Genomic DNA, 19773 nt, shown 5'->3' with positions numbered 1-19773 from the left:
ACTTTTTATGGTGTTTATATCAATTTGGGGAACAGCTTTATGCAATCATAAAGGGTCAACACTACATAACATGCTAATTACAATTACCTCATCGTAAACTCTAACATGATGCTTAAGTTTCACTTGCTCAGCTCATAGCTTTTTATTATTTTAGCATGTCGTTAAAATAATAATAAGATATGGATGAGCATGTAAGTTTTAGTTGTTAGAAGAGTTATCTGCTGTTTTGTGGCCAAATTCATGACTTTAAGATATTTCTTGGGTGTTTGAATTATTAAACAATTTTCATTACATCTTTTGTAAAATGATGAATATCCGGGTAAGTAGATTTCATTCTAAACTCCTGATGGAGACAAATTCACTGACCATTTAATTTGACTGGTTACAGTATAACTTGATCTCAAATGACTATCCTTACTACGAACCCAGATATTTCACTATAGTTTAATAGCTTTGATGCTTTTCTCCTGGGGCAAAGATCCAAAGTTAGTGCAGTAATCTTTTACTGCCACTAGATGTCTTGATTTTGTTTTTTAAGTAGACTTCAGCCACACTTAGAGGCAGAATGTTCTCTGCAGCATATCTTATTGCTATGGTTATGACCAGTTTTAATTCCAGAATTGTAAACTGAAACTTGATCTTAATTTGTTAATAATTGAAAAGTGTTTTGCTTTTACAACAACTATGTTCTGTTGGAAGGGGTAATTAATTTCTCCGAACAGAATGGTGGATTTTAAAAGGTTATGCATAGTTTAACTGTTTAAAACTTCCTTGTGTATTAAGGTTTACATTGTTACGTACATATATTGACTCGAGATTAACAGAAGCTTTAAGGTACTATGTAATCTGAGACTCAAAAATGCAGCTTTTAATGGATATTTTTTATAAAATTTGAATCTAGTGGTACTTAATGTATTTAATTGCAGCTTTTATATTTCATTGCAAAACCTCAAAACTTAAGTTGTGTATGGTACAGCACAATCTTGAAGAACATTTTTGATGCTGCGTTCACGGTCTGAAATTATTCTTTCAGTGTTTGCCTTTGCTACTTCGCAGGCCATATTTAATTCTGTATATGCATCTTGAAAAGCAATCCATTCATCTCCTCTGAAATGGGCAAATGTCACTGATGTCTGGATTTTGTTCTCGGCGGTGAAGGGCTGGTATTTCCCTCGCTGACACCTGCCGACATAGTTTTATGGTCTTGCTCTAATCCAGCATCTGATCCAGCACTGTGCCTTCTACAGGGAATCAGTAGTGTCTGTAAGCAGGGTGAGACTTTTCAGCCAGTCCGATTGATCATCACGTGATGCACGCAGAGTCTAAACCAGGAAGTTAAAATTTGTTTTTAATCTAAAAGTGGAGTAAATATTGGGAAAAGCAAATGGGGTTAAGAGAGAAAATCTTAATGTTTTTAAGCACTACTTTCAGAGGGATTGAGACACACAACTCTTATTAAAATGAATTCTCATTACCAGAGCAGTTACTTGAGGGTAATTATTACTTATCACACCTTTAGAAATTCACTTGCTCCTGAATGTGCCTGCCCTAACTTTTTACAATCATCTTCTGTGAGGAACTAATAGGTGAGTACCCCAAATTCCTGCCATTATATTCATTTCACTGCTGAGGATATTGGAAGACTGTAACTAAACACACCTGTGGAGGAGCTTGTAGCTCTGACAGAAACTTTTCGATTTCCGCATTTAACTGTGCTTGTGCAAAAGTTGCTGATTAATAATGATGAATGTTATTAATTCCACCATTAGATGGGCGGCACCGTGGCGCAGTGGTTAGCACTGCATCCTCACGGCGCCACGGTCTCAAGTTTGACCTCGGCCCTGGGTCACAAAGTTTGCCCATTCTCCCTGTGTCAGCGTGGGCCTCGTCCCCACAACCCAAAGATGTGCAAGGTAGGTGGATTGGCTACGCTAAATTGTCCTTGATTGGAAAAAAATAATTGGTTGGTAAATTTTCATAAAATAGAAGAAAAAATTAATCTCACCATTACTATCCACACAGAATCTGCCCAATTGTAGTTAAAAATTAACAGTCAATAAATATTCTGCTACCTTAAGCTATTTTATTTTATTAAATCAGCATACCTAAAACTAAGTTGGATTGTTCATGAAAGCATTTTTAGTTTACTATTTGGAGTTTTTGTGCATAATGAAGAACAATACATATTGTGATCATTCTGTAATTAAATGCAAATCTATTGTATCTGGCCAGTTATTATGGAACCTTCCCACATTAAGTGCTTGTAGAAATTGATTAGATTTATATATTGAGGAGCTGGATCTAAAAGTTTTTGAATAAATTAAGACAATATTTTGTTAATAAATAGGCACATGTTCTAGTTATTGAGTTTTCGACACCTATAAACAAGGTGACACTAATGATGTGGAGAGCGTTCAGGATTTGTGGTTTTTATACATCAAATTTCAGTGGTGCAGGTCTGTTATTGTTGCAGGCAGCGATGCAGTTGGAGGATAATCCCTAAAATGTTACTAATTATTTTAGATATAAGTCCTGAATGCATTTGGATTAAACTTCTTTCCGTATAATATTTCCCTCATGCCTTCCTTCTTTTCTCTCCCTCAATGTCCACATTTGGAGATATGTGACTGTAATCTGGATTGGTTTCAATCTCTCACTCTCTCTGTTCAGTAGTTCGCCTGGCAGACAAGCGTAGGAACCTGCCACGTGAGCAATTGAAAATGTTAATTGTGCCATGCTAATTGGTGTTACACCAATCAGTAGCCTCATACAGCAATTTACTTGTACCGCTATGGTGCTTTTTATGGTGCCAAAACAGTCTCAAATGCAAACTTGTGGAGTAGGTGCTTCTAAATTACTCCTGGAGGTTGGGGGAGTTCTGCTAATCTATCCTAAGCAACTCCATTTGCCCTTTATGCACTTGCATCTTTTCACTGGTTTATTTTGCTTGAATTTTGTGCAGCTAAAGGGCTGTTCTTAGCACTATTTCCAAAGTGATGAATAAACCCTGAATCATAATACCAAGATCTAATAATATCTGCAACCTGCGATATATCCAGAGTTATGGCGGCACAAATATATATAACTTTGTATAGTTCCCCATGCAACTTGATTCACGAAGACAAAAAGATACAGTTCTAGCACAGAAACAAAACACTGTGGATGCCAGAAATTTGAAAATGCTGAAAGTACTCATCCAACAAGCTGTGCCACCATTGTGTTGTAGCACAAAATGATACACATGACAAGGATTACAGTACATTTTAGTTTTCTATTTCACCCTTCTATTTTGTCCTTTTTTCAACAGTAATTTTATATATGGGCAGTACGGTGGCACAGTGGTTAGCACTGCTGCCTCAGGGTGCCGAGGACCCGGGTTCGATCCCAGCTCCAGTTCACTGTCTGTGTGGAGTTTCCACGTTCTCCTCATGTGTGCGTGGGCCTCACCCCCACAACCCAAAGATGTGCAGGGTAGGTGGATTGGCCATGCTAAATTGCCCCTTATTTAGATAAAAACATTGAAGTAATTTTATATGTGAATATTGCAGTGCTGGTGTTACAGTGCTCGATGAGTCAACCCATTACGGATTACAATGGTCTTAAAGAATGAAAGAACAGTTATGATGCAATGTGGTCCTTATGATGCTGCATTTTTAATATGTTGATAATTTGTCTACAGGAGTAGCTTGAAAATCATATGAACTAATTTTATATTTTCACAACACTAAATTATATCATCATAAGCTATTTGATTGAAATGGGTATTGAATTAAACATATATATTTAAAAATTTGACTTCACATGAAGAGACAAAATTAAAAAGCTTTTCTTTTATAACGCATGTTCACAAACCACCTCAAGCTATAGTGTTAAGAAAGGTCATGAAGCAGATTATTTACATATTACATTAGTCTGAAGCAGTAAATGCCTGTATAAATCTACCACAAATATTAAATACTTCTTTCTCCTGTAATGGCCGTATCAAGCACAGCCTGGTTTCTTTTCTTCTCTCTCACCACAATGCTCCCCCTCCCCCGCCCACCCACCTCAAAATACAGAAAAGAATTGACAGAGGACCTAACTAACCAAATGATTGATTTTGCACTTTGTCCATTGTGATAGGATAGGGAATCAAATTATATTAAAAAGGGTTCTGTTGCCTTTGTGGTGAGTTTTGCCTGAATGATGTTGAAATGACATGCGGAGGCTGTCGCCATCATGCAATTTCCTTCTGTTCTGCTGATGGGACATTAATATCGCCATCTGTTTCTTTGTCAAGCTGCATCCGTAGTAAAACTCTGTTCATCTGTTTGACTCCTGTCCTTTGTTTGCCTTGCAGGCCATGCAGTATTCAAGCTCACCTATCTAAGCAATCACGACCACAAACATCTCTACTTTGAAGCAGACACCAACACAGTTAATGAAATTGTGCTGAAGGTTAGTAGAGAGCACACATTCAAAACTGGTCACTAAAGAAAAGATGGTTTCTAATGACAGCATGGCAATAAATTCTGTACATGGGATTATAATGTAGGTTGACTTTAATGAACTCCCAAGATGATTTGTGACTTGCTAGAGTATGTGGCATTATTACTGCATTTCAGCAGTCAAAGTCATTCCACTGTATCTTTCTAAGTATTTCAATTTGCACCTTACAGAAATAGTAAACACCTTACCAGTGAAAGTGAACTAAAGCAGTTCTTTCATAAGGCATCTTCATGCAAGTGATGCATTGTTTCAAATCAGCTGAACTCATATATTCTATGAATGACCATTTCTTGTTCGAAAGTTTAGGCATGTTTACCTTTGTTGTAGTGCCCCACACACTGATGCTAGCAATTGTGTTGAACTGCTTTTGCAAAGTACAGCACTCTCCCACATTTACAGTTAAACAGTGATGTCAGTCTTGAGACCAGCTGCAGACAGGAATTTTGTATATGCTCAACTACGTAGAGCACGTAAGCAAAGAATTGACATCATGGCATCAGAATGCTCGATAAATCCTCAAAAAAGAAAAAAGACAGCATTTCTTTTGTGAAAGCATTGCAGAAAAATTAAAATCTGCAGCAACAGAATTATGCAAGCTTTTCAGTCACTTTAGTTTATCTAGTTTGACACAACAAAAAATTAAAGCAAATTAGCTGCGTTAACTGAGCAAGAGCGATAACAATTAAAGATTCCTCTTTTTATGTTGAGTGTGATGTCACAGCTAGGATGCACATTTTGAGTCTGATGAGCACTTTTACTGAATGCCAAAATCATTTGGCAGCTTGGAAAACCCAATTTTCTTCAACAAAAAATATGCCTGCTCGCCGAGTTCAGCAAATCCAAGATACCCCATCTATTAAAAACTAGGGGAATATAAAAGCAGCTTTATTTAACCTGGTAATCAATGGTTTAGTATTTTTCATCCAGATGATATCAATTTTGTGGGAATCTGTTTTAATCTGTTTTTTAAAAAAAGCTCATTCACTAACCAGGAATATCATGTGATTGTCACTGGAACTAGAATATTGCGGTTAACCAAAATGTATTATGATTTTGATTTGTAGTCACTGTTAAGTTTCTGTACTATTTTTGGGCTTGTATGATATTATACACAGCTTAAATTGTATTCGATTTTTAGAGGAATTTACAGATTCATTTAAGCATTCCAATTGCAGTTAAATCTATACAATGTTTCCCAAAGTACTTTGACTTATTAAAATGAAAACCATCTGTTGTAAAAGCAGTAACATTGAAACAGATGAAATATTGAATTCAATTGCATTTAGGTTGGGTATTTCTTTTTAATGGCAAAAATATGCAAGTCTGTGGAAAAAGAGAGAATGAGAAATGAACTTGTTTTGTGTATTTAATTCTTCAATAGGCTCAAACAATTTTTGAGTGTTTTAGGGCAAAAGTCAGAATTGTTGAAATGTCCGTTTGATTAAATGTTGATTTCTGTTATGATATAGTGTAAACCCTTACATTTTCTTTTTACCTAAATATTCTGTCATTTTATTGAAGTCATTACCTTTTCCACAATGTTTATAAAAATTATTAAATTGAACCATTGTTCATATGATCATAGCATTTTCACGGCTGCTGAGAGCTCAGCTTTTAATTCTTCAATGAATATTAACTTGACATGTGTAGTAGCACATACCCAGTATGGTAGGTAACATTGATATAAAGTGAACTGTAACAGTTAGAGTTCAGTAGCAAACTTCTAATGAATTTTAAATATGTTCCATGAAGAAATGTTTGTTTTTAATTCAGCTGCCTCAACAACAGCTAAATATAACCTTCAGTGAAAATTAAATGCAGAGGCTACGCAAGGGATTAAAGGATTACCTGAAAGGTCAAAATTAATATTAGTGTAGGCAGTTAGACTAAGAAATATTTATAGTCTTAATTGTTGTAATCAAGAGGCACTCAAGATTTATGTAAATAATATAATGTGATGCCGTTTCATTGACCTAAAGTTGGTATAAATCTATAGAGATGACACTTATATTCAGGTATATTGAAGCTTGCTTTGATTTAACTAGGGATATATTTAGGCATCGATTTTTTTTGGCTTTGAAAACAAAATCGCAAAATAGCAAAATCTAGATCAGATTGGTTCATCAAAATCCCAACCTGGAAAAGGTATGTCACTTGGGGAAGAAAAGAATGAAATATATGAGAATTAATTGAGGAAAGCATTTATGGGCTGGTCTGGGAACTGTTAAGCTAACGCATTTCCAGCTTTATAAATTATTGTTTTGTGCAGATCAGGCTCTTCCAGTCACTCTGGACAAGATTTATGAACAACTTTTTGCATCTGCCATTATGATTTTGGACGGCGGTTTAGTTTGTAGAGAGTCCAAAAAGGGGTTGAGGCGTGGGTCAATTCCTCTTGTGCTTCAATGTACTTTAGTAATGGGCCTCAAGTCATTATTTGTCAATCCTCTGATTGTTTTCAGAAAAACAATCATTCAGTTCAAGTATTTTTTCAAACTGTGGAATTCGAAACTTCTTCCTTTGGCATACATCCTTTTGGAGTAAGAATTTCAGAGTGTACCTTTAAAGATTTTTTCTCTATTATTCTGTTGATTTTCTTGCATTCTCACTTCTGAGAATATGAACTAGTTACTAGGGTATAATTCCACATGGGGCACCATCGTCCAGTACCGTCCTGTGTTATTCACATGCAGTGATTTTTTCAACTACAAGGGGTATTACAACCAAACATCTATTCTCATGCAGTGTCTACATTCATGTATTTCCAGGATGGGTCACTGGATACTAACCCTGGCCAATTTTTTCTTCTTCATAAGCTGGTCTATTGAGATAAATTGTAATGCTTTAGCTGGCACTGTAGAAAGATAAACTAACAGCACACGCAAAATCAAACACAGGGCCTTCTTTGAATGCATGGCTCACTGTCTCAATCCCAAGGCAGTTTTATGATTGAGGTGACATCTATGTATCTCAATTCCCAAATCAAGGGCATCTTCTGTGGGCATAAATTATTGCCAGCTTCAGATGTTTCTCTGGTAATTATCTTGTTCATGAGCATCATGTTTTGTTAAGACTATCCTTTGAATGATTTGTCACAAAAGCCTCTTCAAGAAACACTGCACCAAGGTCTGAAATGGCACAGAGAGTGCCAAAGGATAATAAAGTTTGCTGACTAGCTCAGGAGAGGGATATGATGGAAAGAGATTTTGGTGAGATTGGGGCCCATCCACTTAGAATTTAGAGGTTGTTAAAAATCTTTCCTGCAATTGAAGTTGCTCAGATATGGATCACTTTTGGCAATACAAGTTTTAGCTACAAAAAGAGGGAATGTACTTTCTTTCTCCTCTTCCCATTTGGTGGCCTCTTCACACTGCAGGCCACAGTTAAAAGTAGTTCTTGCTACTTACCATGTTCTTCAAGAAAGTACCTGGCCTACATTCAACATCTTTTGAAGTCGTACCTGTAATGAATAATTCACTGTTTAAGTACACATCATATTTCTTTCTGATGCATTTACCTTATTGTAACCAATTTATTGTGATTTTTTTTCAGGAATTTTGTTTATTTTTCAAAGCATAATTTAATTTTTAAGGCCTGTGACATTGCTATTGATTAACTGAATTATATTAGTACAGCACAGTTTGACATACTTTTCCTCTTTTTTTCCTTCTTTGGGATGCACCTTGTCTGAGCTCAGCATCTCACAAGCCAGCCCTACTGAGATCAGTTAATCACTCTGTGGGGAATTGGAAGTACATAGTCTCGTCTTGCTGCTCTATGTGCAGACCTCTAATAAACCAAGCTTCCTAAAAAGTGCCCTTGCTGATCTTATTACAAGAAATTCAATTGCCTTGCTGTGAGGGTGAAACTTTCTCTTTTTAATCTGTTTTTACTTTGCTTTCTTGGATGCCCTTGCACGGCATCAGCCCTGAACAAGCTGTTGTAGTGATCTGATTATTGACCGTCCATCAATACCTCAATGAAACAGGCCACAAGCAGGCAGAAGAAAATGCCTGAGGTGACAGTTATTTTCCCTCCTCTCTTGAGGGAAACTACACATCTCTGCTTCTTGCTACTGCTTAGTAGTTTTAATCCAATTGGGAGCTCCATAAGTGGGGGTGATCTTATTGATCTGTACCCTACTGCTCTAAGGAGCAATGCATTGCAATTGGAACATTGATTGCTATCAGGTGTGAGGATGAGAGTAAAATAGCCATGTATATAAAAGCAGATTATGAAAACTTTTCAAGTATGTAAAAAGTAAACATTGGTCCCTTTGAGGCAAAGACCGGAGAAGTCATGGGGAATGAGGAAATGACAGACGTTGAACAAATCGTTACAAATTGCATACCAGAAATAAAGGGTTACCATGGGATTAATAAGAATGATGAATTTAAGATAATATCAGCAGAGAAAAAGCATCCGAGAATCTTGAAGAACTAAAAGTCAACAAATCCTCAGGACCTGATGACCTACATCATGAGATTCCAAAACTAGTAGCTGCAAAGATAGTGGATACAATGCTATTATCTTTCAAAATTCCCTAGATTCTAGAACATTCGCAGCAGATTCGAAGTTAGAAAATAAAACATTGTTATTTATGAAAAGAAGGACATAGAATACAGGGGACTACAGACCAGTGAGACTGACATTAACCATTGGAAAAATGCTGGAATCTGTTATTCAGGAAGTCTTAAAGCATTTAGAAAATTATAGTGTGACCAGATAGAATCACTGTGGTTTTATGAAAGGGAAAACACATTTGAGAAATATAAGCGTTTTTTGAGGATATAGCTAGTAAGATAGATAAAAGGGGACCAGTAGATGTATATATCACCTTCTCAAAAGAAGTTGGGGATTGGCGTTAAATGCTGGCCTTGACAGTGATGCCCACGTTCCATGAAAGAATTAAAATAAAGTTAATATGCAAGATAAGGGCAAATGGAGTTGGGGTAATATAGAAGCATGGATGAATAATTGGTTAACGGACAGGAAGCAGAAAATAGTTGGTAGGCTGTTACTAGTGGAGTCCTGCAAGAATCATTTCTGTGCGTCAACTATTGGCAATCTTTATTAATGGCTTTGATATCGAGATCAGTTTAATGTATCCAGGTTTGCTGACGTTACAAAGCTATTTAGGAATGTAAACTGAAGAGGGCACAAAGGCTGCAAAGAGATATAGACTGGTTAATTGAGTGGGCAACAAAGTGGCAGGTGGAGTATAATGTGAGTAAGTTTGAAATTATTCACTTTGGTAATAAGAACAGAGAAGCTGAATAATTTGGAAATGGTGTGAAATGTTTAAATTCTGCTTTTCAGAGACTCTTGGGTGTACTTGTGCAAAGAGCATGAAAAGTTAGCATGCAGTACAGCAAGCGATGAGGAAGGCAAATGGCATTTTGGCTTTTATTGTAAGGGTGTTGTATTTTATATTTTCCCCGCGTCTTGACTGTGATAGAGAAATTCAAACAGCATTCATTAGATAAGCAAAACTGAACTTTATTCACTAATTAGAACTGCTAGCAGAAATGGCAGAAACTTGGAAAGTCGGAAGGCAGTCAATTACAAACTGCGGAGTCCGTCCCAAGTCTGCGATAGTTCAGAAAAGAAGGCGATTCTTATACATTATAGGATCAAGATAACATGAATACAGCTTGGTCAGGAATTTGATTGAAAGTAAAACATAAGTAATAATCGTTACAATGGCGGCACCTTGCTGACCTCCAGGGGACTTGAGTTTCATATCATTATCTTGTCTTTGTTTTAAGAAAGGGAAGAAGTTGTTTAGGAACAGGAAGAAATAGTTGTTCAGCTTGTTATGTATTGAGACTGCTTCTAAGTTCAAGCCTTATCTAGACTCTCAGAGTCACCCAGTTCTCAGGACATGCTGACCTCGGCTGTCTCTGTATTCTGGGCCTTAGGTTATATGAAAATCAGTTTAAATTCACTTGTACCAAGAAGACTTGACTAGTTTTCCCATCATGCCATTATTTGCTTCACACAATACCACAAGGGGATTGGGCTTCAAGAATAAGGATATTGTTCAACAGTTGTATAGGGCTTTAGGGTGTCCACACATCGAGCACTGAGTGCAGTTTTGGTCACCATGTCGGAGGAAAGATATACTTGACTTGGAGTCAGTGCAGCGAAAGTTAACTAGATTGCTTCCTCACAATGAGAGGATTACCCTATGTTAGGCCTATAGTCTCTGAATGTTAGATGGTCTAATTGAATCATGCAAGACTATGAAGGGGATTAATAGGGTAGATATTGAGATGTTGTTTCCCCTGAATGTGATTATGATGCCCTCGGAAGGGGGGGGGGTGCAGAAGTGATAGCGGCAACGGATGCGGAGAAAGCCTTCAATCGGGTGGAGCTATTACTGGGCAGCGAATATATCCATGATTCAGAAATGGGTAATAGAGGGAGAGGGGGCGGCATGGAAACAGTTGGAAGTGGCGTCTTGTAAGGATACTAGCTTGGGGGCACTGATAACGACACCGTTGCAGCTTCTGCCGACACAGTATACCACAAGCCCGCTGGTGGTGGCGACATTGAGGGACCTGGGGGCAGTGGAGACGGCACAGTGGGGAGGCAAGGGCTTCAGTCTGAGCCCCAATATGGAACAATCACGTTGCGGGTAGAATAGACGGGGGGTTCCTAAGTTGGCACAGGGCGGGTATCAAAAGGATGGGGGATTTGTTCATTGATGGGACTTTTGCTAGTCTGAGGGCGCTGGAGGAGAAATTTGGGTAACCCCCCAGGGGATACCTTTAGGTACATGCAGGTTCGGGTGTTCGTGAAAAAGCAGGTGGGGGAATTCCCACTGCTGCCTGCCCGGATTATACAGGACAGGGTGGTCTTGGGCGTGTGGGTAGGGGGTGGCAAGATATCGGAAATATTTCAGGAGCTGCAGGAGGCAGAGGAGGCTTCAGTGGAGGAGTTGAAGGGCAAGTGGGACGAGGAGCTGGATGAGGGCCTGTGGGCTGGCGCCCTGGGCAGGGTCAATTCCTCCTCATAAGGGGCTGTTTAGCTCACTGGGCTAAATCGCTCGCTTTGAAAGCAGACCAAGGCAAGCCAGCAGCACGGTTCAATTCCCGTAACAGCCTCCCCGAACAGGCGCCGGAATGTGGCGACTAGGGGCTTTTCACAGTAACTTCATTTGAAGCCGACTCGTGACAATAAGCGATTTTCATTTCATTTCTTGCACCAGGCTCAGCCTGGTTCAGTTTAAGGTGGTGCACCAGGCGCATATGACAGTGGCGAGAATGAGTAAGTTCTTTGGGGTGGAGGACAGGTGTGTGAGGTGCTCAGGGAGCCCAGCAAACCATGTCCATATGTTCTGGGCATGCCCGGCACTTACAGGATTTTGGAAAGGCTTCGCAAAGACTATGACCAAGGTCTTGGACACTCGGGTGAAACCGAGCTGGAGGATAGCGATATTTGAGGTATCAGACGATCCGGGAGTGCAGGAGTCGAAAGAGGCCTGAGTTCCGGCCTTTGCCTCCTTGGTAGCCCGGAGAAGGCTCTTGTTAATGTGGAGGGACGCAAAACCCCCAAGCGTAGAGGCTTGGGTCAGTGACATGGCGGGGTTTCTCAGGTTGGAGAGGATAAAGTTTGCCTTGCGAGGGTCCTTGCAGGGGTTCTCCAGGCGGTGGCAACCGTTCTTGACTTTCTCGCGGAACGTTAGGTGGAGGTCAACAGCAGCAGCAAACCAGAGGGGGAGGGGGAATGGTTTGGGCAGTAGATGGATTTCATTTGTAAAGGGCAGATACCCCACCTTGTTTTGTTAAATGGTTACGTTGTTTTCTGTTTTATTGCTATGTTGTTTTTCTCTTTGTAGGGTTTGTAAAACTTATTGAAAAATTTTGAAAAACAAATTTTAAAAAAGAGATGTTGTTTCCCCTGACCTGGCAATCTCAACTGGAATAGCCTCAGGATAAGGGGACTGAGATGAGAAAAAAATGTCTTCGCTCGTAGAATCATAGAATTTACAGTGCAGAAGGAGGCCATTCGGCCCATCATGTCTGCACCAGCCCTTGGAAAGACCACCCTACTTAAGACCACGCCTCCACCCTATCCCAATAATCCCAACTAACCTTTTTGGTCACTAAGGGCATTTAGCATGGCCAATGCACCTAATCTGCACATCTTTAGACTGTGGGAGGAAACTGGAGCACCTGGTGGAAACCCACACAAACACTAGGAGAACTTGTAGACTCCGCACAGTCAGTGACCCAAGCCAGGAATCGATACCAGGTCCCTGGTGCTGTGAAGCAAAAGTGCTAACCACTGTGCTACCGTGCCACCCAATACTTTAATAATGATGGTGGCTTTAAAGCTCTGTTTGTTTAAATGCCAGGCTTGTCATTTTTATGCCAATACATCCATTCCGAAAACGGCAAACCTCGATGTTAAGGTTACTTGGTACTCTATGCTTATCTGAAATTCCCATCATAGTAAAATACAGTAATAAATCTTATACTCCAGAGAACTAAAACTAAACTGACCGATTATTTTAGGGGAAAGAGGTCAATTAAATTACTCTGCACATTCCAAGGTGCACAACACAAATGCTGAACATTCCACTCAAACTACGTTTAATAATGGTGATAGATTAAAGCCAGCATAATTCCAGTCTTTTTAAAAAAGACATTTGGTTAAAGTTTTGTCTTTAAAAGTGTAAATTGCATACTAATGCATTTGGAAATACTGTGCGTTAACACTTAGAACTATATCCAATGTTATGTGGCACAGCTTGTACAATAAACGCTGCAACATATTGCATTAGTGCAATACTTGGAATTCACACACCACTCAGTACTGGTGTGATATTCACATGGAGGAAATATTTTCTTGATGAAAATTGGCACAATTCAAGCCACCCGTCTACATGAACTATATTAACAGAATCCAAGTGATAAAGCAGAACACATGAGATCGTACAGTTCCAAAACTGTGGCAGTTGCGCACTTGATGGAACAGTCAGAGGCTTCAAATCTAGCGATGTAATCCGACTGGCATTGAGAGGTGGAGAAAAGAAAAATGACTGCATCAAGCGTGTTTTTCACATTTCAAATGTGAGTGTGAGAAAACATTTATACTTCAAGACCAACTTGTATAATACCAGGTAATGTAAATTTTCATTTGTACATTTCTACACTTGCATTTGATCCAGTCAATCCTGGAATAATAGAGCTGTTATAAATAAAGAATATATTTGTCGCAGTGTGTGGTGTCTTACCATGACTTCATTTTTAATTCTTCTGTTCACAGGTCTACAAAGCACTGATTACTGAGCTTGGGAGAGCAGGAAGGGTATCTTCACATGTCTTCAAGATGGTGCTGTATCTTGGGCCGCCTCAGCCATAGGGAGCCTGAATGCTAGCTGGCAGAGAGCTACTGCAAACAGTTTCTGGAAGACTAGAGAGCTTCAAATGGCAGCATTTTAATGCAGATTGTCAGAAGGTTGCTAGTTCTCCACTAGAAGGTTGATAGGCCGAAGAGACATCCACTGGCCAACCATTTTCAGCTCCATCACACTAAATTGTGCAACATAATGGCAATGTGCAATTGCACAGAATCAGACCAAATGTGCGGTCGATGTTTTTCATAGTTTAATAAATATTTATACTTCACCTGGTTGGGTGTTCATTTCTTCTTGAGCCTCCTGCATTTCACCACTGCTCTTACCAAGGGCTAGGTCCATCAGTGGTGAAGATAATCCGCCTGTAAAGGCGGATGGATGATTCTTTGAATGGCAGATGTTCCAGAATTGCAGAGGTATTGATGCAGATGCCAGTAAGTTGTCAAATACCATTGGGTTTAGCAAAGTGGCATTAGCAGTTTACAGAAGATATTGTGAAACCGTGTTGGTTCAGTCCTGCACTTACTGCTTTTAAAACATTTATGAAACGTACCTGTTTCATCAGGAAGTCTGAAATGCTTTGTGACTCATGCTCCAGTTTGGAGATAAGTAAAGGTTGTTGAATGGCTTCTGTGGTGTGATGTGGCCAATTTATTATGTTCCAGCTTTCATTTTGCTCTTTCTTTAAGGCCACTGATATATCTAATGAAACCATGCGAATTGTGTAAAATATTATATGGTCTGTGGCCTTTTTATTTTGCAAGAGTGCACCCACTGTGATTGGAGAATCAACATTTTTACTCTAAAGGTACCTTTATGTTGACCAAAGTCAAGAGTTATGAAAAAAATGTGGGGGTGTTGCATAGAAATTGATGTTCATTGGAACAAATATTTCTGCTTTTTATTAATAAAAATGCACCTTGAAAGAATTAAGTTTGTGTATTCTGGTTGGAGGTCTTGTGGTGCAGTGGGTAGTGTCCCAACCTCTGAGCCAGAAGCTCTGGGTAAAAGTCCCACTGCAGGACTTGATGGCCATGAACAGTGCGTGCATAACGTGACCTAACAGTTGATTATCAGCCTGTAAATCCGTCCAGTCCACCTGATGGCAGGCGATAAAGAGTGGGAGAATTTCCTGGTCAGTCGTACTGCAGAAGACTAAGAAAACACTGCAGTAATTTACCAAGCATGGACCAGTCTAATGGAAGCCCATGGTTGCCAGTGGCCTCTTAGCGTATGGCACATAAAGTAAGAGGAGCAACCTAGATGTTCCTTTGGGTACTGCCCTATTTTAAATGAAGTGCCATTCTTCTCAAACTGCCTTTCAACCAATTGCTGTTGAGTTGCATCTCCCAACCTTCTTTTAAACAGTGAACAAACTGAGCTTTCCTTCACTAGCTTCCTGGAAGAAGAGGAGTGACTAAAGGTGACCAATTTAGAGGTTCTATAAACATAACATCTCCAATGATGTGCTTGCACATGAGTGCACAGGCAAAGAGCCGGAGGAGCTGCCTGACACACGTACAAAGGACAATGTTTTTCCTGGCTACAGGCATTCACATCACAACATCATACTGATGTAGGAGATACTTATCGACTCCCATATCTGGCTGCTGCATGGAAAATCCTGTGTAACATGTTATCACCACCATTTCCCCCGCAATCTCCAACTTTGAATTCCCATTGTATGGCTTCATTGATAGAATGTTCCCCATGCACATCAGCTGCCACAGTGCTGCAACTGAAAAAAGATAGCAAATGTTTCTGAGGAACAGAGTTCACATCACTTCCAGGAAGAGTGGTAGTCCAGGGTTGCATCAGTTAGTTTGCTGACGGTATTACAAGATGAGAAGGAACATCAGCTGAATATCATGACTGCAGCTGGTGCTAAATTCTTATCTAGCCTCCCTCTGATCTAACTTTTTTGTAAATTTAGAGTTCCCAATTCATTTTTTCCAATTAAGGGGCAATTTAGTGTGGCCAATTCACCTACCCTGCATATATTTGGGTTGTGAGGGCAAAACCCACGCAAACACAGGGAGAATGTGCAAACTCCACACGTACAGTGGCCCAGGGCCGGGATCGAACCTGGGACCTTGGCGCCGTGAGGCAGCAGTGCTAACCACTGCACCGCCATGCTTCCCCTCCCTCTGACCTAACATTAATCAATCCTTCCTGCTGGGGAGAGAGAGAGAGAGAATAGTTTTGCAAGTCTGCCACCTTTTGACAATCTCTCTTGATTGTCTGATACTGCAAAAATAATAAAAACAGTGATAATATCTTTTTGTTTGCCTTGAAATGCAATAAAACATGGAAGTCAGTAAGCAGATCACAATGGGGGTGATGATGACTAGTCCATCTAAAAACTATTTCTCATCATGTGAACTTTGAGGGGACAACGTATGTAAAGCTGATTGCAGGAAAATTTCCAGTTTGAAGCTGGAGGTGGCCTCCAGAGGATTAATTGTAAGCAATTTATTTCTAACAACTTTGGAGTTTGCTATAAGTAACTGCTGCAAGTGCAGTACACCATCATGGAAAGTGTAAATGGCTCCTCCTCTTACATTATCACACTCAGTAAGATCATTAATTCTTTGTGGTAGTGACTGGCCATGCTTGAGCTCATAGCATTGGTTGTCACTGCCCTCATTGCTTCCCACTGTACTTCGCTTTCAGGGTTGACATGGTTGGGTCCAAAGAGTGTATCCCTCTGTTGTCTGAGGGAAGATCATCTTCAACTGCATCTGTGGAGGACTTGGGCTTGGTCTCCACTAGCGGACTTCACAAACCACCGAAGACATTGCTGCTTGCGAGCCAAATTCTGCTGTTGTTTTCTTCAGGGTTTTCTCTTGCACTGTCTCATTTTGAGGTGCTCTTCAGGTCTTAAAAACCTAGGTTCCTGGCATGCTCTCGCTCACAATGCATTGCCAATCAAAGGTGGGAATACCATCAGGAAGCTTGCCTCAATTAAAATTAGGCTGGCTCCAAAAATGATGGCAGGCTGATGGAAATGGCACCCTGCAGGAAATCTGGGCTTGTCTCGGTACGTGCAGTATTCTTGAGGGGGATGGTAAGTGTGCTTGACAATCTGAATACATCAGTTTTTTTTTGTTTTACCCAATACTGTTTTGTTTTTATTTATTGATTTGCCGAGAATCTGGCAGTGTACTACATCAGGGATGTGACCAATTTACTCAGACATTAGCAAACTAACCGTCTCAATCACTCTAGCTAGTCCAGACTAAGGTTTTATTAGCCATGAAATAAATATTCAAAATCAGTTGAAGGTATTAGCTTTAAAATTTAACGACTATGAAGACCCAGTAGTACATAAAACTGTTCAGGTTTTAAGCTGCCAAATCATTTCAGTGAACCAACTGATGCTAAGCCAAAGGGCTTTTTGCATTTTGATTTTTACATTAACCTTCCATTAAAAATTATCACGGCTATCATCACAAAGTATCGTAGCCAATAAATTAGCATTTTATGAGACATGTAAAACAAGTATTTACGATTTGCTAATGTGACTGTCTTTCATGCTGAACCAGCTTCTGTGTCAACTTTATTCAGTGCTTATCACCTTTTTAGGTTTGTTCACAAATAGACTAGAGGTTATGTTATATAAAGGAAAGAAGTTCAAATAAAGTTGGTATCCTTTTAATTGAAAATCAAACCTGAAAATAAAATAATTTCCACCGCATTTAGAATTTTAATTCAAATATAAAGCTGACTTCTTTAGCCTTACTGATGTCTAAATGTAAGTTAGCTTTTGTCAAGAATAATGTCTTGATGATACAAAAAATACTTGTTCAGAGGAGTTCACCAGCGCTGCTAAAAATGCACAAAAAGTAACATCATTGATAAGGGCTTTTTTATGTGCATAGACTACTTCAATTGATATGCTTGACATGTTGCAAATGTTTTCTTTGCTACCAAAGAAAGCTTCTAGTTTAACCCTTCTCCGTTATAGGTTTATATTCAGGCTTAAATAAATGAGACAACTGTTTCTGTAAATAATTGGTGATTGAACTGTATTGAAGTGCTGCATTTCAGTCAAGATGTTATCAAAGTTACTAAATTATTCATTAAATGCTGAAATGAAAATACAGCCTTTGAGTAGTGTTTAAGAGTGATTTTGAGAACATGGAGTTGATAAGTTGTGTGTGCTATAGGGCTGTCGCTGATAAGTTAATGAAGTCGGGTGGTTGACCCAATGTGTGAACGAATAGTCGATGAAGAGCTGGGGAGCTCTCAGCCTTGGCCTGAACATGTGTTTGACCGTAGGAAGATATCAGATGCTCCTAATATTATTTAAATGAATTTGGTACTGCTGAACCTATATCCAATTGTGTATTCCCTGTAATTGTTCTGCAGCCCCTTGAGAATTTGTTAGAATATCTTAAATAAATGTATGCATTTCAAATTCTTAATGAATGTTTGTTTGTCACTAAAATACTTTTTGGCCTCTTATCCCTCAAATCTGCTAAAATAATTGTGATTTTTATTTTGTTATTTTTAGATTAACTACATTTTGGAATCCAGAGCAAGTTCAGCACGAGCAGACTACCAAGCTCAAAAACAAAGAAAACTTAGCAGAAGAACAAGCTTCAGCTTTCAGAAGGACAAAAAGTCAGGACAGTAGTGTCAGCCTCAGCAAACTGTCCAGACAATTCTGCTGAGGAAGGTCTCTGTGGACTCACAGATGGGGGATAAAACCATGAAGTTGTTCTTACTTGTCCAGGCTGCCAAGAGCAAAGCGAAAAAAACAGATTAAAATTTGGAGACATTTAGATCTCTTGCTATTGACATGTTCAAAAGAGTCCTAAGCTTCCTGTTTGGGATGCAAGCTTGCCTCCAAGGTTCTTCCTCTCAACAAGCAGCCATATCGGAGAGAAAAATAAGTGGCTAGGTTTGGTACCCTGTGCTTTGATTCATGGGGAGGGTCCACATATATAACCACCTAAGGAATATATGGATACAATGAATTGCACTGTCTGAGAAGTGACTTTACACAGGTGTCATAGCTTGTCACATGATCAAAGCTGAAAGTTAATCACGTGGGACAAAAGTCCCAAAATTTCCCTTTTTGATTCTTTTAAAAACAATAACTGGACAAACAGTTTAATAGGTTTTTTCTTAACAGCTGGATAATAAATTTTTTATGGCCTGCGAAGAAATAAACATTAGTTTTTACTGTGACCTGTAAATGTTCCTGCATCGTACCTGCTAACTGTAATATAATGACAAAGCACTGTGTAAGAAATAGCTGGTATTATTTCAGACTGTCATTTGGGGACAGTATGGGAATGTATAATATGTTTAAAACATTTTTCTTTCTGGCAAAATGTATAAAAAAAAAACCCTGCAGTTTCCAAAAAAATTCTAATATTTATAGTTGGAATATTCTTTATTAACCGATTGTTAGATGGATTTGAATTGTCAACATTCATATCAACACACTGCATTTAAGCCATAAATTTAAAAGAAGCCCCTATTTAAAGGATCTTCCAGGAACTGCTGCTGATTCAATTGAATCTTTTCACTTCTGCCGATCTGGATTCACATTCACTTAATAAAATGGCTATGATTTCCACGTCAGCCATTTCACTGGCACAAATGTGGTTCTCAGCTGAGGTGAATAAATTCAGCCACTTTTCACATCTCTGCAGTATTTCATGACTTTGCTTAAATATAATTAAGTTATCTAGAGGGTCTCAAATAAAAAGTGCAAACTGCCTTTGGATTGTCCCACTGACATCAAGTGCTGGATGAGGAAAGATTTCCACCAAGTCAATATTGACAAGAATGTCAACATTCCACTCAGATCCTGCTCAAATATCCACGTCTTAGCATCCAATGCCTTCCTCCTCTTCTAGTTTCCTTGAACTAAACATATGGCCTTGTGGTACATAACCTTGTAC

General features: G+C 39.1%; 1 protein-coding gene and 1 long non-coding RNA gene across 7 annotated transcripts in view; one reads left to right on the top strand and one right to left on the bottom strand.

The window, feature by feature from the left end:
• mapkap1 (MAPK associated protein 1) overlaps window positions 1-19512 on the top strand; it is a 371223-nt gene extending 351711 nt beyond the window's left edge. For 5 of the 6 annotated variants that reach the window (XM_038782195.1, XM_038782200.1, XM_038782197.1 and 2 more), the window contains 2 exons: window positions 4340-4437; window positions 18372-19512. In XM_038782195.1, coding sequence (XP_038638123.1) covers window positions 4340-4437; window positions 18372-18494 — 221 coding nt within the window. In that variant the 3' untranslated portion in view covers window positions 18495-19512. The remainder of the gene's footprint in view (window positions 1-4339; window positions 4438-18371) is intronic. The other variant, XM_038782198.1, reaches the window with a different exon arrangement.
• On the bottom strand, window positions 1036-7946 carry LOC119955714. The gene is made up of 2 exons (XR_005458516.1): window positions 7896-7946; window positions 1036-1322 (listed from the first exon to the last, which is right to left on the bottom strand). It is a non-coding gene; the product is annotated as an uncharacterized LOC119955714 (long non-coding RNA).
• Window positions 19513-19773: the final 261 nt, after the last annotated feature.

This window comes from Scyliorhinus canicula, chromosome 21, assembly GCF_902713615.1.
Source record: "Scyliorhinus canicula chromosome 21, sScyCan1.1, whole genome shotgun sequence".
NCBI lineage: Eukaryota > Metazoa > Chordata > Chondrichthyes > Carcharhiniformes > Scyliorhinidae > Scyliorhinus > Scyliorhinus canicula.
This window is presented reverse-complemented; position numbering and strand designations above follow the sequence as displayed.